This window comes from Engystomops pustulosus, chromosome 4 (genome assembly GCF_040894005.1).
Source record: "Engystomops pustulosus chromosome 4, aEngPut4.maternal, whole genome shotgun sequence".
In the NCBI taxonomy this organism is placed as follows: domain Eukaryota; kingdom Metazoa; phylum Chordata; class Amphibia; order Anura; family Leptodactylidae; genus Engystomops; species Engystomops pustulosus.
In genome coordinates this window covers 170,724,997-170,747,907 of record NC_092414.1, presented here as the reverse complement: position 1 = coordinate 170,747,907, position 22,911 = coordinate 170,724,997, and the positions used below count along the sequence as shown (strand labels likewise).

Below are 22,911 nucleotides of genomic sequence, written 5' to 3'. Positions count from 1 at the left end.
GACCTATGGTTTTGATTTTAGTGCCAGAAGTGGCACTCAGAGCCCTTTCTGTGGGCACTCAGGCCTTCACCCCAGCACAGAATTTGCTAGATGTGACTAATGGCTTTTTCCTGCGGTCCAAGACAGCCATGGACATGCCCTGCTAAAGGGACACCTCCTTGGCTGCCAGGACTACACAAGAAGCAAGAAGGTGTGGACAGAGATGGATCATCATTGGAGCTCCTGCTCTGGGTCACCTAATTGTTTCTCTGCAGGGGAACCTGGAAGGAAGCTATAATTTCTCCATCTTCTTTTTGGTGCATTGGTGTCCTCAGGACGCCAATACGATTGAAACTTGTGATACAGCTGGGATCAATAGGTTACTGCTTAAATTGTCATGTTGGCACTTTGCGACATAAAAGTAGGTTTTGGTTGTAGGTTGGGCACTCTGTCTCTAAAAGGTTCGCAATCACTGTCCTAGGCCAATGTTCCCTGATGTTCCCAATGTCATTTTAGCACGTTATGCTTTTCCAATATAAGAATACCATACTCTATGTCTCGTGCCACCATTTAAATATCATAAAGAGTATATATGATTAGAAATGCTTTTGCTTATGTGTCAACAAGACTGAAAATAAGATAACATCTCCCATTAAATGTAACTCTTAACATATTGATTGCTTAATTGATTGTAGCATATGTAGTGTACATTATATTGGTTGCTCCAGGAGCTCATTAAAAATACAGACAAAATGGTGTCTGGCAGATGTTGTAAATCTTGTAACCTTGAATCCTATTTCCACCAAAATCACTTCCCTCTTCCTCCATTGTTGCCACATGCTTTTCAAAAGACAAATTCATGGCTTATCCGATCCAGGCAGGAATAGCAGTGCTCTGACTAAGAACATAACCTTGGTGAATAAACTACCTCATAAACATACAGATTAAACTGGGAAAATGTTAGTAATGGAATAGTACACAGAACTAATAATGTTGAAATCATAGTTTGATTATCTACAACATGTTGCCAACAGATTATAACACTAGGGGAGTTGTTAGATTCCCTTTAAGGTAGTTTGCATCTTAGAACATGAATATGTATGAGGATTTAAGACTTGATTATTGAAAACTGCTCAGTGCAGTCTTATTGGGTATCTTTCAACCCAATAAGAATTTTGAGACTTGTGTTGGATCATTTTGTTTATCACATCACCTGTGAACTGTTCCCGCAGATGCTCCATGACGCACACCTCTGTATACACCTCTGAATGAAACTGAGGCTTAAAACAACCTTCACTTATATTGAAACCATCAATATTAACCATTTCATGATCAGCCTGCTCTATTGACCAATCCAGAGTCCTGATTTTGATATTTTACTGTACCAGGATAAGGACTTGCTTTTTGTATGACAATTCATATTTGTGAATGGCACTACTTTGAGGTTCACATACCTTATAGATTAACTTATTTTCATTTTATAGCTATTTCTACATTGTCTTTTTTATGCCTTATGGCAAGAGGAAAGCAATTTCTCAAAGATATCCATAAAAAAATCTTGTTTAAAGTTGCCACACAAGCCACCTTGGAGACACCAAACATGTGGAAGAAGATGTTCTGGTCTGATAAAACTAAAATCAAACTTTTTGGCCACAATGGCAAATGTTATGTTTGACGTAAAAGCGGCAAAGCTCATCACTGAACACATCATCCCCACTGTCACACATGGTGGTGGCCGCATCATGGTTTGCGCTTTTCTTCAGCAGGGGCAGCAAAGATGGTTAAAATAGATGAGAAGATGGATGGAGGAGCCAAATACAGACCATTCTGGAAGAAAACCTGTTGGAGGCTGCAAAACTCTCCATCCAAATTTCGTTCCACTTCACAATTGTGTCCCACTTATTGTTGATTCATCATCAAAATATTACATACACTATGTAGTTAATGTAATGATGAAATCTAATGTATACCGTATTTATAAACATTGTCGAGATTATCAATGTGATCCATCTTGGTTTCGAAGACATTGTGAAGAATTTTTTGTTAGACCCAACTTCAAACTACCGTTGTAAAGTGGAAGAGTTTATTAACGTTTTGTTAGTATTGTGAAAGCAATAATGACCGGTTGTGCTTGCTACTATTCCATTAGGCTGTATGTATGTGCTCAAGTATTTCACATCCAGGTATGGGACACATTATAAAATGGTTTAGCACTGGAATGCTTAACAGTCAGAAAACCCCCAGATATAATAAGAACTTCTAAGTAGCCATTTGTCGTTATTTGCGTCAAATAAAACGGTATGAAAAAAATGGAGAATAAACAATAGAAACCTTGTATCTTTTTATGATTTTATAAGTTAGAAATATCCCAGAAAATATTCCTTGCAGGAAACAAGATATGTATCTGATGTATGAAATGAATACAAAAGAATTAAAAATGGCATCTGAGAACATATAAAAACATTTTGCAAATAAAAATGTCAAGTCATATCTTGTTCCAACATAAAAATAAACAATAGTCTTTTTTCATAAATTATAAAACATGGCCTGTAAACCCTTGCGATTCATATCCCTCTTCTGTTGGAATGCCTCGCCATATCCATTTATATTTCCCAGTTTTTAACATATGATCCGAGAAATAGGAGGGAACAACCGACACCTGAACTGTATTGGAAGTTCCTGAAGTTACATACAAATGTATCCGGAAAAATAAATGAAACATTTGCAATTACCTTGGATTTCCTGTATACAAATAGAATATTTAGGGTACAGTGATGGTGATGTGGAAAAAAAACACTCCATTTTTTTGCACAGCTTCCTTGGAAAAACTGTGGAAGTTACAATCACACAATCGACAAACCTGACCAGTTACAATTTAGAACAATATAAATATACATTATTGCTGTTTTTTTACAGGAGAATGTCACTCTTTGTCCATTCATACACATAATTTATCAAATATACATTTGGGAATTGAATCATCCACTTTAGGCAATGAACAGCGACACATTTCTAGCTACGAAACTCGAATAGGTCAACAATGGTTGTTTTGAAACTCTTCAAACTGAACAAATTCAGTTTATAGTGTTTAGTTAGTTAGTGTTTAGTTTTCTGCTGCCTTGTGATAAAAATTTCCAACCGGGTTGGATCGTAGATTCTTAAGTAAGTTTGTCCATAGTATTCCCACAGATATACCTGGAAGTCATCTAAAATCTAGTTATCCAGGGCTACCATATAAGGCAACGCTTTAATTCAGCCAATTCTATAGATAATGGGGTACATTTACTGTATTGTCCGTCTATAATGCAGCGCGCAGCGATTCACTAAGATTGTGCGTCAGAAATCATGAATCTGCCGGTTCCACACACTGATCCAACAGAGTTCACCATCTTTTTTGTGGTGCACCTTTAACATAGGGCGTGCGACACAATTTAATAGTTAAATACGGCACACGGTCCGAATCAGTTGGACCGTCCGACGGCGCATCCCCTAATTGTTGTCGCATGGAAGCCAGAGCAGCAGCGACACAAAAGGGTCGAGTGCGACACAATATCAGTGCAGACATTTCTTAAATATCTGTGCAAGCTGTTTTAGCCATGAAGAACATGCACGGTACGACAAAAGTGTTCAGAGCGACCCTTAGTAAATCTGCCCCAATGTATTAAGATGTGTCTTTTCCTCTAGGAAAATGTGTAACTATACAGTAAATGTTACACAAAGGCAAGCTTTACAAGACAATTTGTAAAATATGTTAATGTGCGGCCACCCAGTGGATTTTTTCAGTGGGGAACTTGTGCCCCATGGAAGATTATTTCTAGGGTCCCACTTCATTCAGCCCAACCCTCGTACTTCTCTTAGTTTCAATGTGTCTCCTTCCTGCTAGTAGTTGGGATTTCTTAATAGCAGGAGAGGAAAGACCTTAGAGTGGAGTAGAAGGAGGAGAACCAGTCATTCTAAGGGGCAAAGGGGGAGGATGCTGCTCCTCCTTTGTTTTCCCAAAACCATCTGTTATTTAAACAACAGGTCTGTGTGAACCTGCATCCCACCATGTGGATAGGTGATCAGTATGAAATAGGCAAAAGGAAAGCGACAACCCCTTAAAGTTCTGCACCACTTCATTGATATGTAAAGTGAAGCCTGATTCTTTTTTCCTCATCAGCCAGATATTACTGTCCATAAAATGGCTGCAGGTGGTGGGTCATGTGATCTCTAACTGTCCATGAACAATCAAGATAGTATTTATGAATATAAGATCAACATTGATTATTAATGGACATAAAAAGATCACATAACCCTCCATCTGCGGCCATTTTAAGGAATGTTTGGCTATTGAGGAAAAAAACAGAGGTGTAATCACATGTAACATGTAGCAGGTGTCCTTGCCCTACATTTACCAACAAGCATAGACATTTGATCACACTGTTGTACGGGGTCAGAATCGCTCACAAAACACCAGAGGGTCCACCACACCATTGAGCCTAGGTGGTCACACAATATTTTGTCCTTTTGCTCAAGAAGGCCAATCCAATGTTAATCAAATTTTGATCCCATGACTTCCTCATGTTTTTCTAGATCCCTCTCGATTATGACTTTCAATCAAACCAATTTTTGTTTATTACTAGACCTCATCACAAGGCAGCAGAAATGTAGATGTACAGTACATGTCACTTTAGATATTACTAAATGGAATTCTGTTCTTTAATTCCAAGACAGATACAGGTATTAGCTATGGAGAACACACCACTTATTAGAGAACAGTTAACATTATATTCAGAAACATTATTTCTCATTGCACCAGTGTCATCCTTTCATGTGTTATTATTGCCCAAATTACCAATTTAAGGCCTAGCAATGCAGCCATTTCTCTGTATAACACTATATAATAAGGCAACATAAAGCGAACCTGTCCCTAAGAATGTCAGTTTTAGCTGGTGACAAGTTACAATAGCCTAGGCTATGCTGATTTTTACATGCCTTTCTCAGCATCTGCAATCATTTCAGTAGTTTTTAATAGTTTATTTCACATTACCTGGCTCCCTGCCATCAGGCTGTGGTGAGTCTTGAGGGTGCTGGGCGGGCAGCTGGGTGGAGACCGACACAAGCTGCAGCTGCTGCCCCCCTCCCCTGATGCTGAAAGGGAGCCAGGTGATGTAAAATAAACTACTATAAAGCACTGAAATGATTCAGAATTCTGACAAAGGCATTTTAAAAATCAGCATAGCATAGCCTGGTGACGAGTTATCTTTAACAAAGGTTACATTTAAATCATCTGTGATTGTTGAAACATAACAAAAAAAACCTATTTGGCTCTTATCAGCCCCTAAATCCAGCTCTGTTGCACCCACTGTATACTGAGGCTTCTATAGACAATCAGTGTTCACAGCAGTCACATGCAATATTATTGCCCTCATGGATAGGAACCACAAGGCCAATAACTACGGTTGTCACATGCTACCGGTCAGTATACAAAGTGCGGGGATAGGCTGCAGATTTTCTTACCGAATTTAATGGAGATCCAAGTACGTAAATCCTATTGGTGAACACTGTAGGCCTAGCCCCAAGCAATACTGTATTTCAACCACTTGTTACTGCATTGTTCAATCACTTGCTTTGGCAGTCACATCATTGTGACATCACGTCATTGTTATGGACTAGGGGGAAACACAGTATATCCATGACTGCAGTGCCACATCAATTATATATTGTCCTACTGTTAGCTAGATGGATTTCAGCATAAACTTTTCAGAGTGAAAAGCAGATTTCAGGGAAAGAAAGGGAGATAAGAAGCTGATAAAATTTATTCTTGTAGTTACTTAGACAACTGATTTACGTAAACTTTGTTGAAAAAAACATTTAACAATAAATGCAGTAACATCCTAAGCCTTTATATTCATGGCAAAATATTCTTTAATGTATAAAGCTTGGAGGCTGACATTGCAATCTGAAATATCCATCTAATCTATGCAATTTCTTTTTAGATATACATTTAGTAAGACTTAGGGTTTGTGAATATTCTCATGGCTAGAATGTGAACCTATGCATGTCAGCTGTCATGTTATAGGTCTTCAATGCTGGTAAACAGGAATGTCCTCTTTTATGATGTCTCGTTATATTACATATTCTCCCCATTCCCTACTTCCTTTACAGCTACTGTAGATTGGCATCTCTTGGTCTTTATTGGACCAGAATGATACCCTCTTGTTCATTGTCTACATAACTGCTGAGCCAATCCCGTGCTTGAGCAGTGACATGCTGTGCTTTCATACATGATCACTGAGGCCAGGGATTGGTTCATGTGCACAATGAGAATGGGTTCTTTATCTAGTTTTCCACTAAACCTCTTCATTCAAATTTTTCCAGTGTAATATTACAATCTATTCCATGACTAGAAATACTGCAATGCGGCCAAAACTTTCCCTTTTAGGATTTTTTGAAGAGTCTGAAAACCTATGTAACACATAACACAGGATTTTATATTAAGTTGATCTTGGAAACAGTTAAAGCAAATGGAGAAGACAAAGAACATGGACATAGTTTCTGTTCAGCATTAAAGATGTTGTCTATATACTTTATATATATATACCCGTTGTGTCTTATGGTGATATTGTGCGTTTAGAAAAATGACTGCAAAGCTTTGCCTTTTTTACAAGCAATAGTGGATAGAGAAAGTGAACATATTTAAAGTGCTTCGTTTTCCATTATTGCAGAATCGTTCATCCTATTTGGTACATATTTAAGGGGCATATATGAAAACAGATGCACAACTGTACTGTAAACCATTACCGTATCCTCAATCAATGATTTTCCCTTTAATCCTTCTTAAGGCTGGCACCTTTATTATACTATTGTATTCTTATAGTAAAAAAGTTAGCACACCTACAGCTTATCTGAATCTTGGCATCCATCGGCATCTGATCTATCCATTTCCATCTTATTTAGTAGACTCCCAAAAGCACAACATGCTGCTTTGTTGGCATAATTCCATCCCTCACTGTGAATAGTATATGGTGAATAGATAATTCTGGTTTATTATTTTATAGGAAACATGCGGAGGCATAACTTGAAACTGTTGGGCCCCTATAAAAATTAGACTCCTTAACTTAAATGTTTTCTTTATAATATTAGGCTCCTCATATAGGGAAGAGACTTATTGGCACCTAAAGCTCCACCTAAAGCTCCTTGCATTATGTCTCTGGAAATATGTAACATGATCTTAAATGGAACATTAAGTAAAAATGCATGTAGTTGGGGAAAAAATGTCATAAAGGAGGATGCCTAATAGATATGTAATTCTTTATCCTACAAAGAAGAGAAATACTGTACTGCACTATTGTACTAGAAGAAGTGTAGCTTCATATATGCCTCACAGTAGGGTTTCCTTTTGGTAAGTTTTAAGAATTAATAAATACTAAGATCTATAGATATGCTGGGGGTTGGGGAAAAGATGAGTTGCAAGTACAAGACACTGTTTGCAGTTATATTCTACTGTATTTCTTGCTTGACCCCGGATAGGTAGACTAAGTATTACCGATCACTCTTCAGTAATTCATGAAACAGACCTTTCTTTGAGGATTTTTACGCTATACAAGTACTGTAGTCTGAAATCAGGCAGTACGAAGAAAGGTCGGAATCACGCTCTACTGAACAGGGAATCTATGAACCATTATTAATGGGATACAAGCTTCGGTGACAGTACAGGGTAAAATTTCAATCAATGATCTGGTAAGAGGAAATTTAAAAAAAAAAAAAAGGAAAAAAGTATGAATTTTGCAGTGCTCTCTTAATGTCTTGAAAGTCATTACATTGATTAGCATTTATTAAAGCTTGGGCCCGGTTGCCATTCACAGCGATGAGAGAGCTAATTTTGAAGAGTATTTAAAGGGTTCTGTCAGCCATTATCCAGCGAATGGGTTGCACTTGTATCGATCAAGACGCAGCAATGCATGATGCCTTTAGATTCAATGCTGGACTCTGGCCAGTTTTTAGTTTACGTGCCACTTCTGTGAGCCTCTTAGGCTCTCCAACAGACAAGTCAAAGGGACTTTATGAAGTTTCCACCATGCTGGAAGATCAGATGCTGAAGACCTGAGAACTAACAGCTGCATTTCCATCTGCTTTTTCTCCACATATCATTCTATAGTCCAATACGTACCATGTCCAAAGCAAAAAAAAACAAATTATATTTATATAGATATATATTTGTTTTCCTTTAAAAAATAAAGAATCTCTTATGTGGACAACAGCTAGAGTCAGTCCACCCATCTTTTACTATAAAACAGACTCCATGTTTTCACACCACTCATGGTCTTCCAGGTTATAGATGAATTTTGTCCTGTTCGTTTTATTTTGGGAGATAGTGTCCCGGCCAAGGTTATCTAAGGTCAATGTTGATGAAAAAAATTCACTTGTCGTGAGCCCTCCCTCATGATTTTTTATGTATCTCTTATAGTTTTTCCTTAGGCATTGCCATGTTGTGGTGTAAAGGATAAATGCTAACGACTTCAAGGTTATAGCGATGCTGACATACAGATATCTATAGGCCACATTATCATACAATGCACAGGCTCCCTGCTCGCCACAAAACGTGCTCCAAAATAGACAGGTGGAATCGATCCCAGCTCCAAAGATGAGAGGTGGAGGTATAAATCCTGAAAAACAGAAACAAATATTATTTCCTTAGTAAGAGATTTTATGAAAGATTTTATTGATCTATTGATGTAATCAATGGTGTGTGTAATCATGGTAGAGGAACCAATGCAAAATATCTTCAAAAAAGCTTCTTTTTAAAGGGAAGTCATGCTGTACATTCTATTCATTGAATAGAGCAGGCTAAGGCGCAGAATGATATATATATATATATATATATATATAGGATCATATAGGAAAAAAATATAAAACACAACACAATTGTTCCAAAACTGGGAGGGTAAAAAAAGTGAAAATAAAGTTTTAAAGATTAAAAATAAATAAAAAACACCACAATTGTGCCCTTTATAAGTAACTAAATAGTGGGTTAAAAAATAAAATACATTAAGAAAATACAAAATCGATATTGCTGCATCCGTACTGACTTTGGCTATGCAGATATTATGTTATTAAACCATGAAAAATGAAGGGTTTTAAAAACTTAAAACAAAAACCATTTCCAAAATTGTAATTTTAGAGCTTTTTACCTCACAAAAAATGGTAATAAAAAGTGATCAAAGGTCAGTTGGACCCTAAAATAGCACCAATTGACTAAAGAATAAAGTTGTAGATATAGTTATAGTTTTCAACAACAAGGTGTATTTATTTGCCAAAGTAGTAAAACATAAGCAAACCTGTACATGTTTGGTATGTACTTAATCAAACTTACCTACAAAATATTTTTTTTATGTAGGGTCTACCCTGTAAATGCTTTAATAAAAAAACAGAATAGTTCTTTTAAGCTGTTCCCCAGTAGAAAAGGGATGAAATATTATTTAGCATTATGCAATTTTACCCAAAAGATTAGGCTATAGGAAAGTGCAACTCTTACTGCGATCTAACAAGCCCTCATAAGCCCTTATATGTCAGGTTTTTTTTTTTTTTAAAAAAGGAGGCATTCTGGAATGAAAAAATGAGAAAAACTGTTATCTGTCCTGAAAGTCAAAATTGGCCCGCTTTTAAAGTGTTAAACACAGAAACATCAGGGATTAACTCCTTCCCGACAAACCGTGCTGTTATGGCGCGCGTTGGGAATGGATATATGGAAAGGGCTAACCCTACTTTGGCTAGAATTCATAAAAAATAAAGAAATAAAACCATAAACATATTGGGTATCACCACATCCCAAAATGTCTGATCTATCAAATTATAAAAACAGTTTTTATAGGTGGTGAACCCCGTAATGGAAAACAGAGCCTCATATGTCCATAAAGCCTTTTTTTGCCATTTTGCAACACACACCATTAAATAAAAAGTGATCAAAAGGTTGTATAGTCTCCAAAATGGTAGCAATGAAAAAGTCATCGCGTCCCACAAAAAATGACACCTTACCCAGCGTGGTACACCAAAGTATGAAAAAGCTATTGGCCTCAGAATATGCAAACTGAAGACATTTTATTTTGTACACAAGGTTTTAATTTTTTATACATTTATTAAAACACAGTAAAACCTATAATCTAGATTTGGTATCTACATGATCATATAGACCCAAGGAATACAGGGAAGGTATGATTTGGAGCACACAGTGAAAGCAGTAAAAACAAAGCCCACAAGAAAAAGGTGAAATTTTCTTTTTTTCCGTCAATTTCAACTCATTTGACATTTTTCTCTTGCTTCATTAAGGAGTTAAAATACATAATTACAATTGATGCTGAATCAATTATATCTCAATCTGTTCAACAAATCATGCTCTCTAACATGCTGCCTATAGATCAGGCTCCTCTAAATAAGTTTTCCCTCCACACACAAATCACACTGTGTGTACTACCACCAAAAACAGGAATACTGCTACATCTGTGACTCAGTCTATTGCTCTTCATCTGAGAAGGGGCTGAATTATATTCTAGTCTGAACAGCTCTCTATTTCTGGACTGCTAGAAATTTGTTACGCTTTCTTAGGACCAGTAAGGGTTAAGGTTCATACACCTTCAACGCTATGTCCCTCTCACCTGTCTGTTAGCTACTATTCAATGCTCTTACTATCCTGTGTTATTTTGTTTTTTTTTTACATTGTCTACGTCATCAACTATTCTCCCTTTTATTTGATTCTGTACTTTACTTGCTGTCTAATTGTAACTCAGATTTTTGACCTCCTCTTTGTGTTATTTGTCTGTTCCATGTTTACAACACCCAGTTATTAGCCATTGTTGACCCCAAAACAGGCAGTTGACAGTTTGGGGAGCTCAGATTGGAGTTTTTGTCCGTGTCCTGTCCTTACAAATACTTTCATTAGTTGTGTCCAGGTTGACTCACTATTTGGTGGCATTACCTCTCAAAGCTACTTGGTGTGCAGTCCTCTATATCCTCCCTTAATTTTGCATAGGACAAGATAGATTACTAAGCCTATGGCCTCCAATGACCCACACATGGGACTAAGAGCACCCATCAATTCTTATTCCCATAACTTTAGTTCTGTTATGTGACTAGAAACCAAGGTCCCACACCTTGCTCTATCATGGTCTATCATGGGAGTCCTGGCTAACAGAGTCCTATTCTCAGCACTCCACTCCCCAAAGAAGACAGGAATAGTCACCAATATGCAATGCTAAGCTCGGCATGATCTTTTCCTAAATACCCACAATGTCTTTATTCCACAGTCCATTAATTTTTGCACAACTGCCACTTTTACTGCTAAGCAAATAGGTTAATTTCCCAAAAGCCTGTACCTTCACTAGCTATATGCATACCCTGCAGAATTACAGCTATTGTGTTATAATGGCAAGCTCCACATCAACTTATTAAAATTGTTCTGCCTGTGGCTTAACATTGTAAAGCGGACAAGAGCCGTGCACAGCAATATGCAATTTATTATCCTTATAATCACTACTTGTAAAGATCACAATCTTAAATGACGGAGAGATCTAATTATTATATTGTCCATTGAACGATCAATGCGTGTTTTCTATTTACTTGTCAAGACCCTATATTTCGCCTTTAGCGAAAAACAAAACAGAGTTCTTCTTCAGAGATTCAGATCATACTACAAAGAGCCTCAGGGATCTCCATGAGACAGGTATTTGATGGGTAGAAAAATTAAAGAATTCCTTTGTTCATAAAAGGAGCTAAATTCAGTTCATAATCTGTTAAATATCGGAGGTCCCCAGAGTACATTTGTGGAAGTAGGTGACCTAGTTGTCATGACTGCCAGATACGGCAGCTAGTCCTGGTGTCTTCCCTGCCAAGTCTCATTAATATTCACTAAGTCTTTGTGATTTGGATTCAGTCTCACTAATTTCCATCTTCAGAGCTCATACTACGATTGCTTATGAGAGATGGCACTTTTTCAGAGTGTTGACCCATAGATAGAAACTCTCATAAAACTGTCTTTTTGGACACAGTTCTATTGTACATTTATTGTTGTCTCTAATCCAAGTTTGTATTTAAAATATTTTGGTACAAACCAATATATTGAGTGGGAACGTGTCATATTTGTCATGTAGTCTCATGTACAGGCAGCATGTTACAGAGCTGGAGAGGCTGGATACATTAATATCTAGCTTTGTGGGAAAAGATTTAGTATAACTCCCAGGCCTGTCATTGATCTGTAGACAGTGACAGATCAGTAGTACCGTATATACTCTTGTATAAGCCAAGTTTTTCAGCACAATGTGCTGAAAAACGTCCCCTCGGCTTATACACGTGTCACAAGTCACTTAAAAAATACTTAAAAAATAATAAAGTTATATACTCACCCTCCGGTGACCCCGATCTGCAGCGCTGCTACCCCGATGTCCGCGCGGGTCCTCTTCTGGCTTCCGCGCTCGTCTTCTGTCTTCTGTACATCACGCTGGGTGCCGCCATTGCGCGATGTACATAAGACGGGCGCGGAAGGCAGAAGAGGACAGCGCTGCAGAATGGGGCCATAGGAGGGTGAGTATATAAGTTTATTATTTTTTTTAATGCTGGGCTGGGCTGTATACTACTGGGGGCAGGCTGGGCTGTGCCGTATACTACTGGGGGCAGGCTGGGCTGTGCTGTATACTACTGGGGGCAGGCTGGCCTGTGCTTTATACTACTGGGGGCAGGCTGTATACTACTGGGGGCAGGCTGGGGTGGCTGTATACTACTGGGGGCAGACTGGGATGGCTGTATACTACTGGGGGCAGGCTGGGGTGGCTGTATACTACTGGGGGCAGGCTGTATACTATAGGGGGCTGGCTGGCTATATACTGGGCGGGGGGTCTGTGACCAATCCATTTCCCACCCTCGGCTTATACTCAAGACAATATGTTTTCCCAGTTTTGGTGGTAAAAGTAGGGGTCTCGGCTTATACTCGGGTCGGCTTATACTCGAGTATATACGGTAAATTCCCAAACACTGCAATACAGTATGTTTGCAGTATATGATATGAGCATTTATTATGCAGGGCTTGATAAAGCGCAGGAGTGCATTAAATAGCCCATTGCCATTAATTTGTGTTTGGTTTTACCTCCCTGTCCTATGGCTATCTATTCAATAAAGAAGATTGTGTGGTGAATGCCCCTAACATTATGTCATTTACTCTTACCAATTTAGTAAAAAAAAGTGCAAATCACCCTCCTTTTCTTACAACTAATTTAAAAATATTCAAATAAAATCATAAACATGCTAATTTGTTTTCCAAAATGGGATAAGGAAAACTTTTCATAATTATTTCCCAGAATCCTCAGTGGAGATACATGGCCTTTAATTCTCCAGCAACTATTTTTCCATAATGGGATATTCTCCATAAAGAAAAAAAAAATCACCCTGACCTGCATCCATGGCCACTCATCCAGCAAAACAATTTCCCTACACTGTGCTGACAAGATACAAAAACATTGAAACAGTGCTGTCTGCATTTGGGAATATGTTCCTTATAGAATAGATATACTGATTTGGATATTATCCTAATTTCACTGAGCTTTCTGAAAACGTCTTTCTTGATGTTGAGAGAGCTGCCTTTAAGGTAGCTCTGAGGAAGTTTTCCTTATCCCACCCTGGAACATGGATTTGCATTTGTAAGTGTGGACATGTTTGCAGTATGTGTAATTGAAAATTACTCTATACAAATGGAAGATTTTTAATCCAGCATTTATAGTTGATGAGAAGCCCAGGGGTTCAATGATCTAACAATTATCTCTTGCATCTCTATCAAATGCATAGGACACAACCTATTAAAAAAATACCACTTTAAAGGGAATCTGTCACCAGAAGGCTATATTTCAGTGGGAACTGGTTCCCTTAGACACTCTAACGTTGATAGCAGATATGGCTTATCATACCTTAGTGGTCTATAGTTTTTGTAATATTTGTAGATTACAGATTACAGGGCTCCCTGCCAGCAGTCCCTTCTAAAGTCCTGGGGTAGGCTGCATTTCAAAAAGTAATCTGTGCTTCCAAATTAGCATATTTCCTGCTCTCATCCCTGGCTCATCTATATTCATGACTTCCCCTTCCCACATCCTCCTTTCCTCTCATGATGTCCGTTGGTTCACAACATAAGCAAACTATGCGGTGAGCCTTCTATTCTTGTCATGTGGAGTGAGAAGCAAGGCGGTTTGCTGTGTCTCCAGGCTCACTGTGCATGCGCCCTGTCTCTATGCAGTGTAACTAGGCAGAGTGGAGGTACCCAAACTCGCTATGCGGTAACTAGAAATAGCAGAAATACTTAAACTTGCTATCCAGTTTGCGTACTCCTTCTCTGCCTAGTTAGACTCATTTCACACTACTGTCCCTTCCCTCCATTAAAAAAGTATAGAATGGAGGATTAACGGAGGTTTAACGTATCACTTAAAAATCCCATTGACATCAATGTTAATTTTTTGTCATCCGTTATATTTCGTTTTGGCAAGGATCCATTATCCATGTGTTATTTGGACAGAAAAATTACAGAGGCTGCAGTACTTTTCCTCTGCTTGTAAAGAATGTATGGATAACGCATCCATGCCAAACTGACCATAACTGATGACAAAAAATTTACATTGCTGTCAATGGGAATTTTAACTGATATGATTAACCTCCGGTAAACAGAGGGAACAAAGGGAAGGAAAGGCAGTGTCAATTTAGCTTTAGACTGCACAAGGACTAGACTTGTGTTCAGTAAGCCACGAGGTAAGCGAGCTGCCTCTCCACTCACATGCTCATTACAGGGATAGAAGGCTCACTGCACAGGCCCAAGGTTTGTTTGTGTGGTGAGTCGACGGATGTCATGAGGGAGAGGGATGAAGATGGAGGAAGTAGGAGGCGGAAGTTTTGAATATTCACAAGCCAGGGACTAGGGCAAGAAATGGCCTCCCCCCGGACTTTAGAAGGACCTGCTGGCAGAGAGCCAGGTAAACTTTACCTACGAATATTACAAGAACTATAAACTACTAAGGTATGATGAAACCATGGGGGAGATTTATTAATCTTTCTACTACAGAATTCTGTCACAGTTTGCACAAAAAAACTGTCTGCACCAAATTTATAAAGGGTTTGAGACAGTTTGCTGGCTCACCTACGACTAGATTGACAAATGGGGCATGGCCTGTAAAAAAGGGGCGTGGTCACACAGCAAAAAGGTCAGTGTGCCAAAAATACTGCTGACTGGACAGAATTTTGTCCTAATTTTCTGGTGTATAGTAAGTCAACTAACAGAAGGTGCAGAGTACAACTACACAGTCTTATACTAGGACAGATTTATCATCCAGCTCCAGACACTTATATAAATCTGGTGCAGAATAAGACTGTCTAGTCTAACTCTGCACTGTCTAACCCTAAGACAGTTTTTATAAATCTGCTCCCATGCCTGCTATCCATGTTAAAGTGTCTATGGGAACCTGAACCCACTGAAATATAAAGGTTCCCTTTAAATGTATAAAAATGCACCTTCTGCACCTTTTATTGTCCAATAAAAATTTTTGACCAGAACTTCCACAGATAATATAGAAGAACTTCGTTTAAATCTTAAGTTAAATACACAGCAACGGGCAACAGTCGGAATGAGACTAGGAATGGAAAATCTTGTGTGTTTCAGGTCTTGCAGGACCCCTTACATTACTGGTCTCTTTCATACTGTTGCGATTGACGTCTATGGCACCTGGTCCCATACCAGTGAGCACACATTGTTCTCGGCCAGTCGGGCACACGTTCGTGTTAATGTACCCTTAACCTGCAAATGGTCATTGTGGCAGAAAGGCAGGAGAACTTTATAGATCTAGCCATCAGTAAGCCTCTCAATTTATTTAGTGCCTGCCAACTAAACAAGTTGTCATATAATTGCATATTTACTTTGCAAGGAGTCATTAGTATAATTGTAATAGGTATTAAAGGAACGAGCAACAATTTACTTTCAAGCTGAAATATAATATTCAAGAGCTTAGAGCTTGTACAACTATTATTCTGCATCATTATGTTTTCCTATATGCTCTTGGTAACACATGTAAAATTATTGCTCAATTATAATAATTGCGAACATCACCCACAATGGAGAATGGATTACTTCCCAGTAATAAATTAAAGTTTGGGATATGTTAACGGACAAGTATTATTTTGTATTATTATGTACATTATTTTTGTTGTTAGGTAAAGCTTATTTATGGTGGGATACATGGGAAAACTATTATGGGATAATGCTAATCCTATAAACACAGGGCAGCTTTATCTGTTTAACTCCACTATAGCTACGTTATATTGTAAGTAGATTGTAGAGTTAGAATTATTGTTAGTAGTGTTTTTATGACATTAAATAGCAGTTTCTTGATGGGGTTTTCGGGCCTCCTCTACTACCATTAGCCAAAGTCATCTGAAATACCTTTTCTTTGAAGTGTGGTGTGTGTCAACTCCCAACACCCCGACTTGCTACTATTTCTAATAAGAACCAGTTTGGAAACTTCAGTGTGTTAATAGGTTAGTGGCAGCACCCATATAGCTACACATGTCATAATTAGTGTTGTGGATGATTTGCACAAGTCTGGTGAACATCCAATCTGTATTATTTTTTAATACCTTTAGTACAAAACATGACTACTCTTTGAGTGCTTTTGTCTCTTTTTTACTTACTCCTATATCCATAGGTGTCACACACGGGGGTGTGGGAGAGTCTCTTGAGGCTAAAGTCTGTGGACTCCCTGGACCTCCGCGGGGAATGATGGTACTAGCCGCAACCTGGGACCGGAATCTAAGTGGCCCCTGGTCTTCGCCAGAGCCCGCCGCCAATGAGGTAGCCAGCGCCAATGAGGAGGACGCTGGCCCTTTAAGTTCCTGGAGAGTTGCCGTGCGCACACCCTGTTGTGTATTGTCCTTCCTATGGATTTGTCATTCTTGTATAAGGAGCCAGAAAGGCCCATTTAAACACTTTACATTAACCTGATGGACACTTGACTCTAGGCAAATCTTAATCAACTTACAAGAATAATGCCCACATGTGTACTGTAATTGCAAATTTGTCTGCGGATATAAATTCTTATGTTATATGATTAAATATTCAAATAAGTAGATATAGCATATTTAAATAGTGATGAGTATGACATAAAACCACCACTAACCTCAACAGTCTTTTCCAAGAGGTTTTCTCACTAAATAGTTAAAAGGATTGGCTACTTTTTAATAAATCGTTCCATTAGACAAGTGTCTGCAAGTACATGTACCTGTGTCTTTGCCTCCTCTAAGAGCTTCAGCCTTTCCCTGTTCTGACCATGCTGCCCTCTGCATATATACACAACTTCCTGTTTCTGACTCCTTCAGTCCGTCTTAATAGCGTCACCCACTGTGCCTCTTTCTCTCACAGTCCATCTCACTGACCGACACAGGAAGAGAAGGATGAGTCATAATCTCCCGCTGCAGGACCCACCTATTCATCAGTGCTCTGTAATGCAAACACATATCTACAGGGAGTCTGCTGAGCACCGCTGAATCACTTAATGAACATTCAAGGATTATAATCAAGACACTAAAGGCACATAGGCAACTTATGTAAAAGAGTAGCCAACCCCCTTAACTTCTATCCACGGGATAAGGGAAGACTGATGGTCCCTATGGTCGACCACCAGTCAACATGAGTACGAGAGTCTGAGTGGCCCACAAGTGCATACCATAGACATTTACATGTAAACACACAGGAACATTTCAAAAACAGACTTCAAAATCATTAATGTTGTGGGGGGGGGGGAGGCGAGGGTTACTGCTTGTTGATGGCAACACTAGACCTATGGGAGCTGTTCGATTTATTATATATTTCGATAGTTTTCGGGATGAAGGACTTAAGGAACCTTTCAGTACGGCAATTAATTTGGCGGTAGCGCTTGCTGAATGTGCTGGATTATGACACCCAGGTATTTGTAATTCCTGACGTGTTCAATAGTATGGTCTTTGATGGTGACTGGTGTGAGAGCTGTTTTGTGTCTTCGTAGATCGATGATCAATTCCTTTGTTTTATCTGTATTAAGGACAAGGGTATTGTCCTTGCTCCATGCTACAAATGAATCGATTGTGTCCCTGTAGTGCACCTAATCTCCATCCCTAATATAGCTGACTATAACCGAGTCATCTGTGAATTTCTGAAGATGGTCCGAATTATGGCTAAAGTCAGAAGTGTACAGGGTAAAGAGGAACGGTGCTAGTGTGGCTCCTTTAGAACCCAATTTGCTATTTAGGCTAAGTACTACTGTACTGTAGATTAACTCCTCAAACTTACTGCTTGTGAATCACATGTGTAGAAAAAATTTCACCTTTTAAGAAGGCTTCAAGACATCCAAGTTTTTGCCTCCCAACTAGCTGTGTTTAGATTATAGAACTATGTTGCAAAAATGTGTTCACCAAACTGCCACAATGTTTGTTAATTATGTACAAGTATGAATAAGTATAGCCTCACTTTATATTTTGGTGCAATGTAGACATCCATTTTACTAACTATAGCAGTATATAGTGCAGCTTGTCCTAGTGTGACATTCCATGCTGATGTCACCTGGGATGTCAGTGCCATAAAAAGCCAACATTTGGAATACAACCCAAGGACTACCCATTGTAGAAAATCAGCCGGTGGATAGATTTTGAAAAGAGCGACTACTGTGTTCTCTTCTTATTCACTACATGAAAGGACATGGGTCAATGAAGAACACAAATAATTTCAAATAGAACATCAAAAATTGCAGATGAAAAAAGGAGCACATGTTGACCACTTCCCATCCCTAAATGTGTAAGCTTTACACAACACTAAAAACTATGAAATCAATATAGCAAAAAGTGAACATTGACTTAGCTACTTAATCATTATAAGAATAAAGTGAACAAACCTAATTCTAATCCTAGTTTCTGAGACTAGAAGTAGCTTTCTTTATGTTATTCAGCAACAACAAACTAGATCATTTACAAATCATTTATTGGTATATTAAATTTCAAAGAACTATAGCCCTGGGGTCAGGGCAGATTTACCTAAAATGGAACCAGTGAAATTCCATGGGCCCTAGAGCTCAGGGCAGACAAACATATTTTCATGGACTCGAAAATACCACAAGTATGGAGAACATGGGAGAAGAAGAATGCCAAGCCACATAATATAAACTGTGCTAATACATTTTGAAGCTATGGTGCATCATGGAGTAGTAGTCTGCCTTTCAGAGAGCAACTGTGCATTGGGGGGCCCAGGACATATCCCAGAAATGTGAAGCAGCCACTGCCTATTATGTAATAGTAACTAGTTGTTTCTACAAGTTTCAGGTGATCCAAAAACAGAAGCACAGTCTCTTAACGTAACTGATTTTGGTTAACTAAGGTGCCCCTTATGGGGTGCAGCAAAATGAGCAGCAAATATCCACCTTTTTAAGGTATCATGTGGATTCTGTGTGAGCAGATAAATATTTTAGAAGTTCCCTCATGCTGCTACTGAGGCTACTGAATAGCCCTGGCCTACAGGAATTGCATAAATACAATGGGGCACATTTACTTACCCGGTCCATTCGCGTTCCAGCGGCGGCTTCTCCGACGAGCGTTCAAGTCTTCCGGCGTTTCATGAAGGTCCTGCGCCCGATGTCCACCAGGTGGATATAAGTATGGAGCGTGCGACCAATTTTTTTTCAAAATGTGGTGGTTTTTCCGAATCCGTCGGATTTTTGTTCGACCACACCCCCCATTTTCGCCGCGTGCATGCCAGCGCCGATGCACCAAAATCTGATCGCATGCACCAAAATCCCGGGGCAATTCAGGGAAAATCGGCACAAATCGGAAATATTCGGGTAACACATCAGGAAAACACGAATCGGGCCCTTAGTAAATGACCCCCATACTGTACATATACTGCACAGAAACATACATGGTACTTATAGTCAATGTCACATTCCCCCTATCATGCCTTTCCTATCATGTGATGTGTGCTTTGCAATGTGACTAATGTCTTTTATTTCAGGAGGTCCAATACATGCAGCCTGCATATTTAATAGAACTTTCAATGTTTTAGGTTCTATTACAATAGAAATAAGCGCCAAAAGACCATTTTCTCATTCAGGGCAATTTGTTACAACCATTTAGCTCTTATTGCAACGTGTGTTGTTCCGTCAGAAAAAAGAACTATAAAACTCTACCATCTACCATCAAAATCCAGCGTGATAAACCATGGGCACTTACTCCAGGCATCCATATCTAGGCACCGTGACTGTCGTAATCTTCTTACATTCGCTACCCCTGTCCTACTTCCTTCTAAAATAAACTTAATGATCAAGTATGCTAATGGGCCTGAAGGGCTCCCTATAGCACTGATGGCAAACCTCTTAGACGCCGAGTGCCCAAACTACAACCAACACCCACATATTTTGTGCCAATTCGACAATTGAAGCAGTAACTTATTACTCACTGCTTTGTTACTTGTTTAAATTGTATAGGCAATTGAGGACAACAATACAGTAGAAATAAGGAGAAGAAGTTTGGATTATGATTGTAGCTTTCTTCTAGGGACCTGGGCTGCCTGGGACCACAAGAGGCCTTGAATCCTATCTGAAAAACTCTGCGCTGGGGTGATGGCGCAGGTGCCCAAAGAGAGGGCTCTAAATGCCACCTTGGGCACCTGTGCCATAGGTTCGCCACCACTGACCTAGAGTGTTACCAGAGCCCCGCTAGATTCACATGCTGTTACAGTGTGCAAAGAGAACTCCTCCACCCCTCGGCCCTGTGCTGAAACTTCCTCTGCTGCACTGAGATTACATCAGGCAAAGGGAGCGGGGAAGTGACAAGGGAGTATGAAGTTGGGGGAGCCTATAGTTAAACCATATAACGCTTGAATAATGTAACACTTATTTATTTTTGGAGAAGTGGATCTTTATATTTTCTAACTTTTTGTAAAGTTGATGAATCTTATCTGCAGTATACACAGATTCTCTATTACAGATGGCTACAGGCACTGCCGGACCAACTGGTCATAACTATTTTCTTTCCATAACAGAAAACTGCATGTGGTGAGATTAAATACGTTATAACAAAAACAGTCTGAAAAGTGCTTGCTGTTCTCTAGCTTCAGCAAATCCCTTGTAACTATAGACTGACAATGCAGTACAGTAACAGTCTAGCATCCTTGGATTACTTTCTGAAAAAGTCCCAATAGTAAAGGTTAGAATTAAACAGTGCATTCCACAAAACTCCCACTGACTTGGTCATGGAAGGCTATCACTATTGTATCCAATATAGTATTTGATTCATGGAATGTGTGTTTGATGGTGCACTATGCATCTTCTGTGTGCACAGAGGTCACAGGCTTTATGTACTGTTATAATAGACTATACAGTGTTACTGAACAGATATTACAGCTTCACATCCTGAGACTTACCGATCAAACGTAAAAGAAGAAACAGAACACCCAATGCATACGACTTCAGTTCCGGACTTACTGCCCTGTACAGTGGAAAGAAAAGAGTCGGTGAATAAAGAAAGGTAGATAGTTATGTAACCTATTCAAGATCAATGACATAGACGATGTCTCAGCAAGAAAAAGCTACATGTCACAAAGACAATAGACAATGCAATGCAATCTAAAGTGTAACAATACATAGAAGGAAAGCTATTGTAAGACTACAACTATATTGTAAGACTATAACTTTAGAGGTTTCTAAAAAGGTTAAGGTAGGTAGCACAAAGTAGCACAAAAACAATAGCTATATCAATGTAAAAAATTACTAAATCAATATTCTCAAATCAATTAATAAATCAATTAAGTTATATGACTTATTATAATTTTCCAATACACTTTTTGTATCAATGCCTCACAGTTTTCTAGATCTCTGCTTGCTATAATTCTATAGGAAACCTTATTGTTTACTTCCGGTGGCTAAAAACTGGTCTATGAGCATGTAAGGTCACACAGGTGCACAGCTCGTTATATCACAGAGTAATCAGAGCTCTGTGTGATAACAAGCCCTGTACCTGTGTGACATCATGTGACCAGGGACATGTACCTGTGTTTATCCAAAGTTAGTAAACAATTAAGCTCCCTTTAGAATGACAGCAAGCAGAGATCTAGAACACCGTGAGGAATTGATACAGAAATGACATTAGAACATTGTATAATACAAACAATAGAATTTATCTGCAGAAACTGGACAACATCTTTAATTAAATTTAATTAAAAGATAAATCCCCCTCCCATATTTGCCTGCATTTGGTAAAAGCTTTAAAAAACTACTTATAATAGGGGGAGTTAGATTGAGGGAGGTCAGTCAAGACAGGACAGAGAGGTCTAAGCTCCAGTCCTCCAAGAGTCCTGCTGCCTGCTTATCTCTGCATATCCTAAGGGATACGAGTCCCCTACGGTGAAGCAGCGACACAAAAGACCATATAAGGCACAAAATTGAAGATACAAGGGGATAGTCACAAAACGAGAACCAAAACAGGAAGACCAGAAGTAAAGACAACTGAGTAACACTCACACAGACTATAGAGCAGGTAAAGTGGACTTTTAAACGGCAAGGGACAAACATAACACAGGATCTTTTAAATGATGCCCCAATCTTAGCCTCGGGTTGTAGAAGCACAGTTCCACAGAATGGTGTGGTTAATTTAATCAACAACCCAGCAAGTAAACGACTGTGTACGCTGCTCAAAGAAGAATTTCAATGTCTTCTCAGTCTTACAGCATGGACCAAGGAAGATTCCAACACAGATATAACAATACTATAAAGAGTTTACATTGCAAAATTAGCACCGGCTGGCATGGTATAATATGTCATTATTGTATTTATGGACCAAGCAAGATAACTAGGACTAGGGTACGTTATATAACTTATAAGGATTTAGGCCCAAAACATATAATCCAGGATCAGGTTAGGA

At 38.8% G+C, this 22,911-nt stretch overlaps 1 protein-coding gene across 1 annotated transcript in view; it reads right to left on the bottom strand.

Annotated features, from left to right (window-relative positions):
* Positions 1 to 2,081: 2,081 nt before the first annotated feature.
* SLCO3A1 (solute carrier organic anion transporter family member 3A1) overlaps positions 2,082 to 22,911 on the bottom strand; it is a 235,173-nt gene continuing 214,343 nt past the window's right edge. Inside the window, exons 9-10 of the mRNA XM_072148553.1 lie at positions 21,416 to 21,480; positions 2,082 to 8,627 (exon numbers count right to left, since the gene is read on the bottom strand). Coding sequence (XP_072004654.1) covers positions 8,248 to 8,627; positions 21,416 to 21,480 — 445 coding nt within the window. The 3' untranslated portion in view covers positions 2,082 to 8,247. The remainder of the gene's footprint in view (positions 8,628 to 21,415; positions 21,481 to 22,911) is intronic.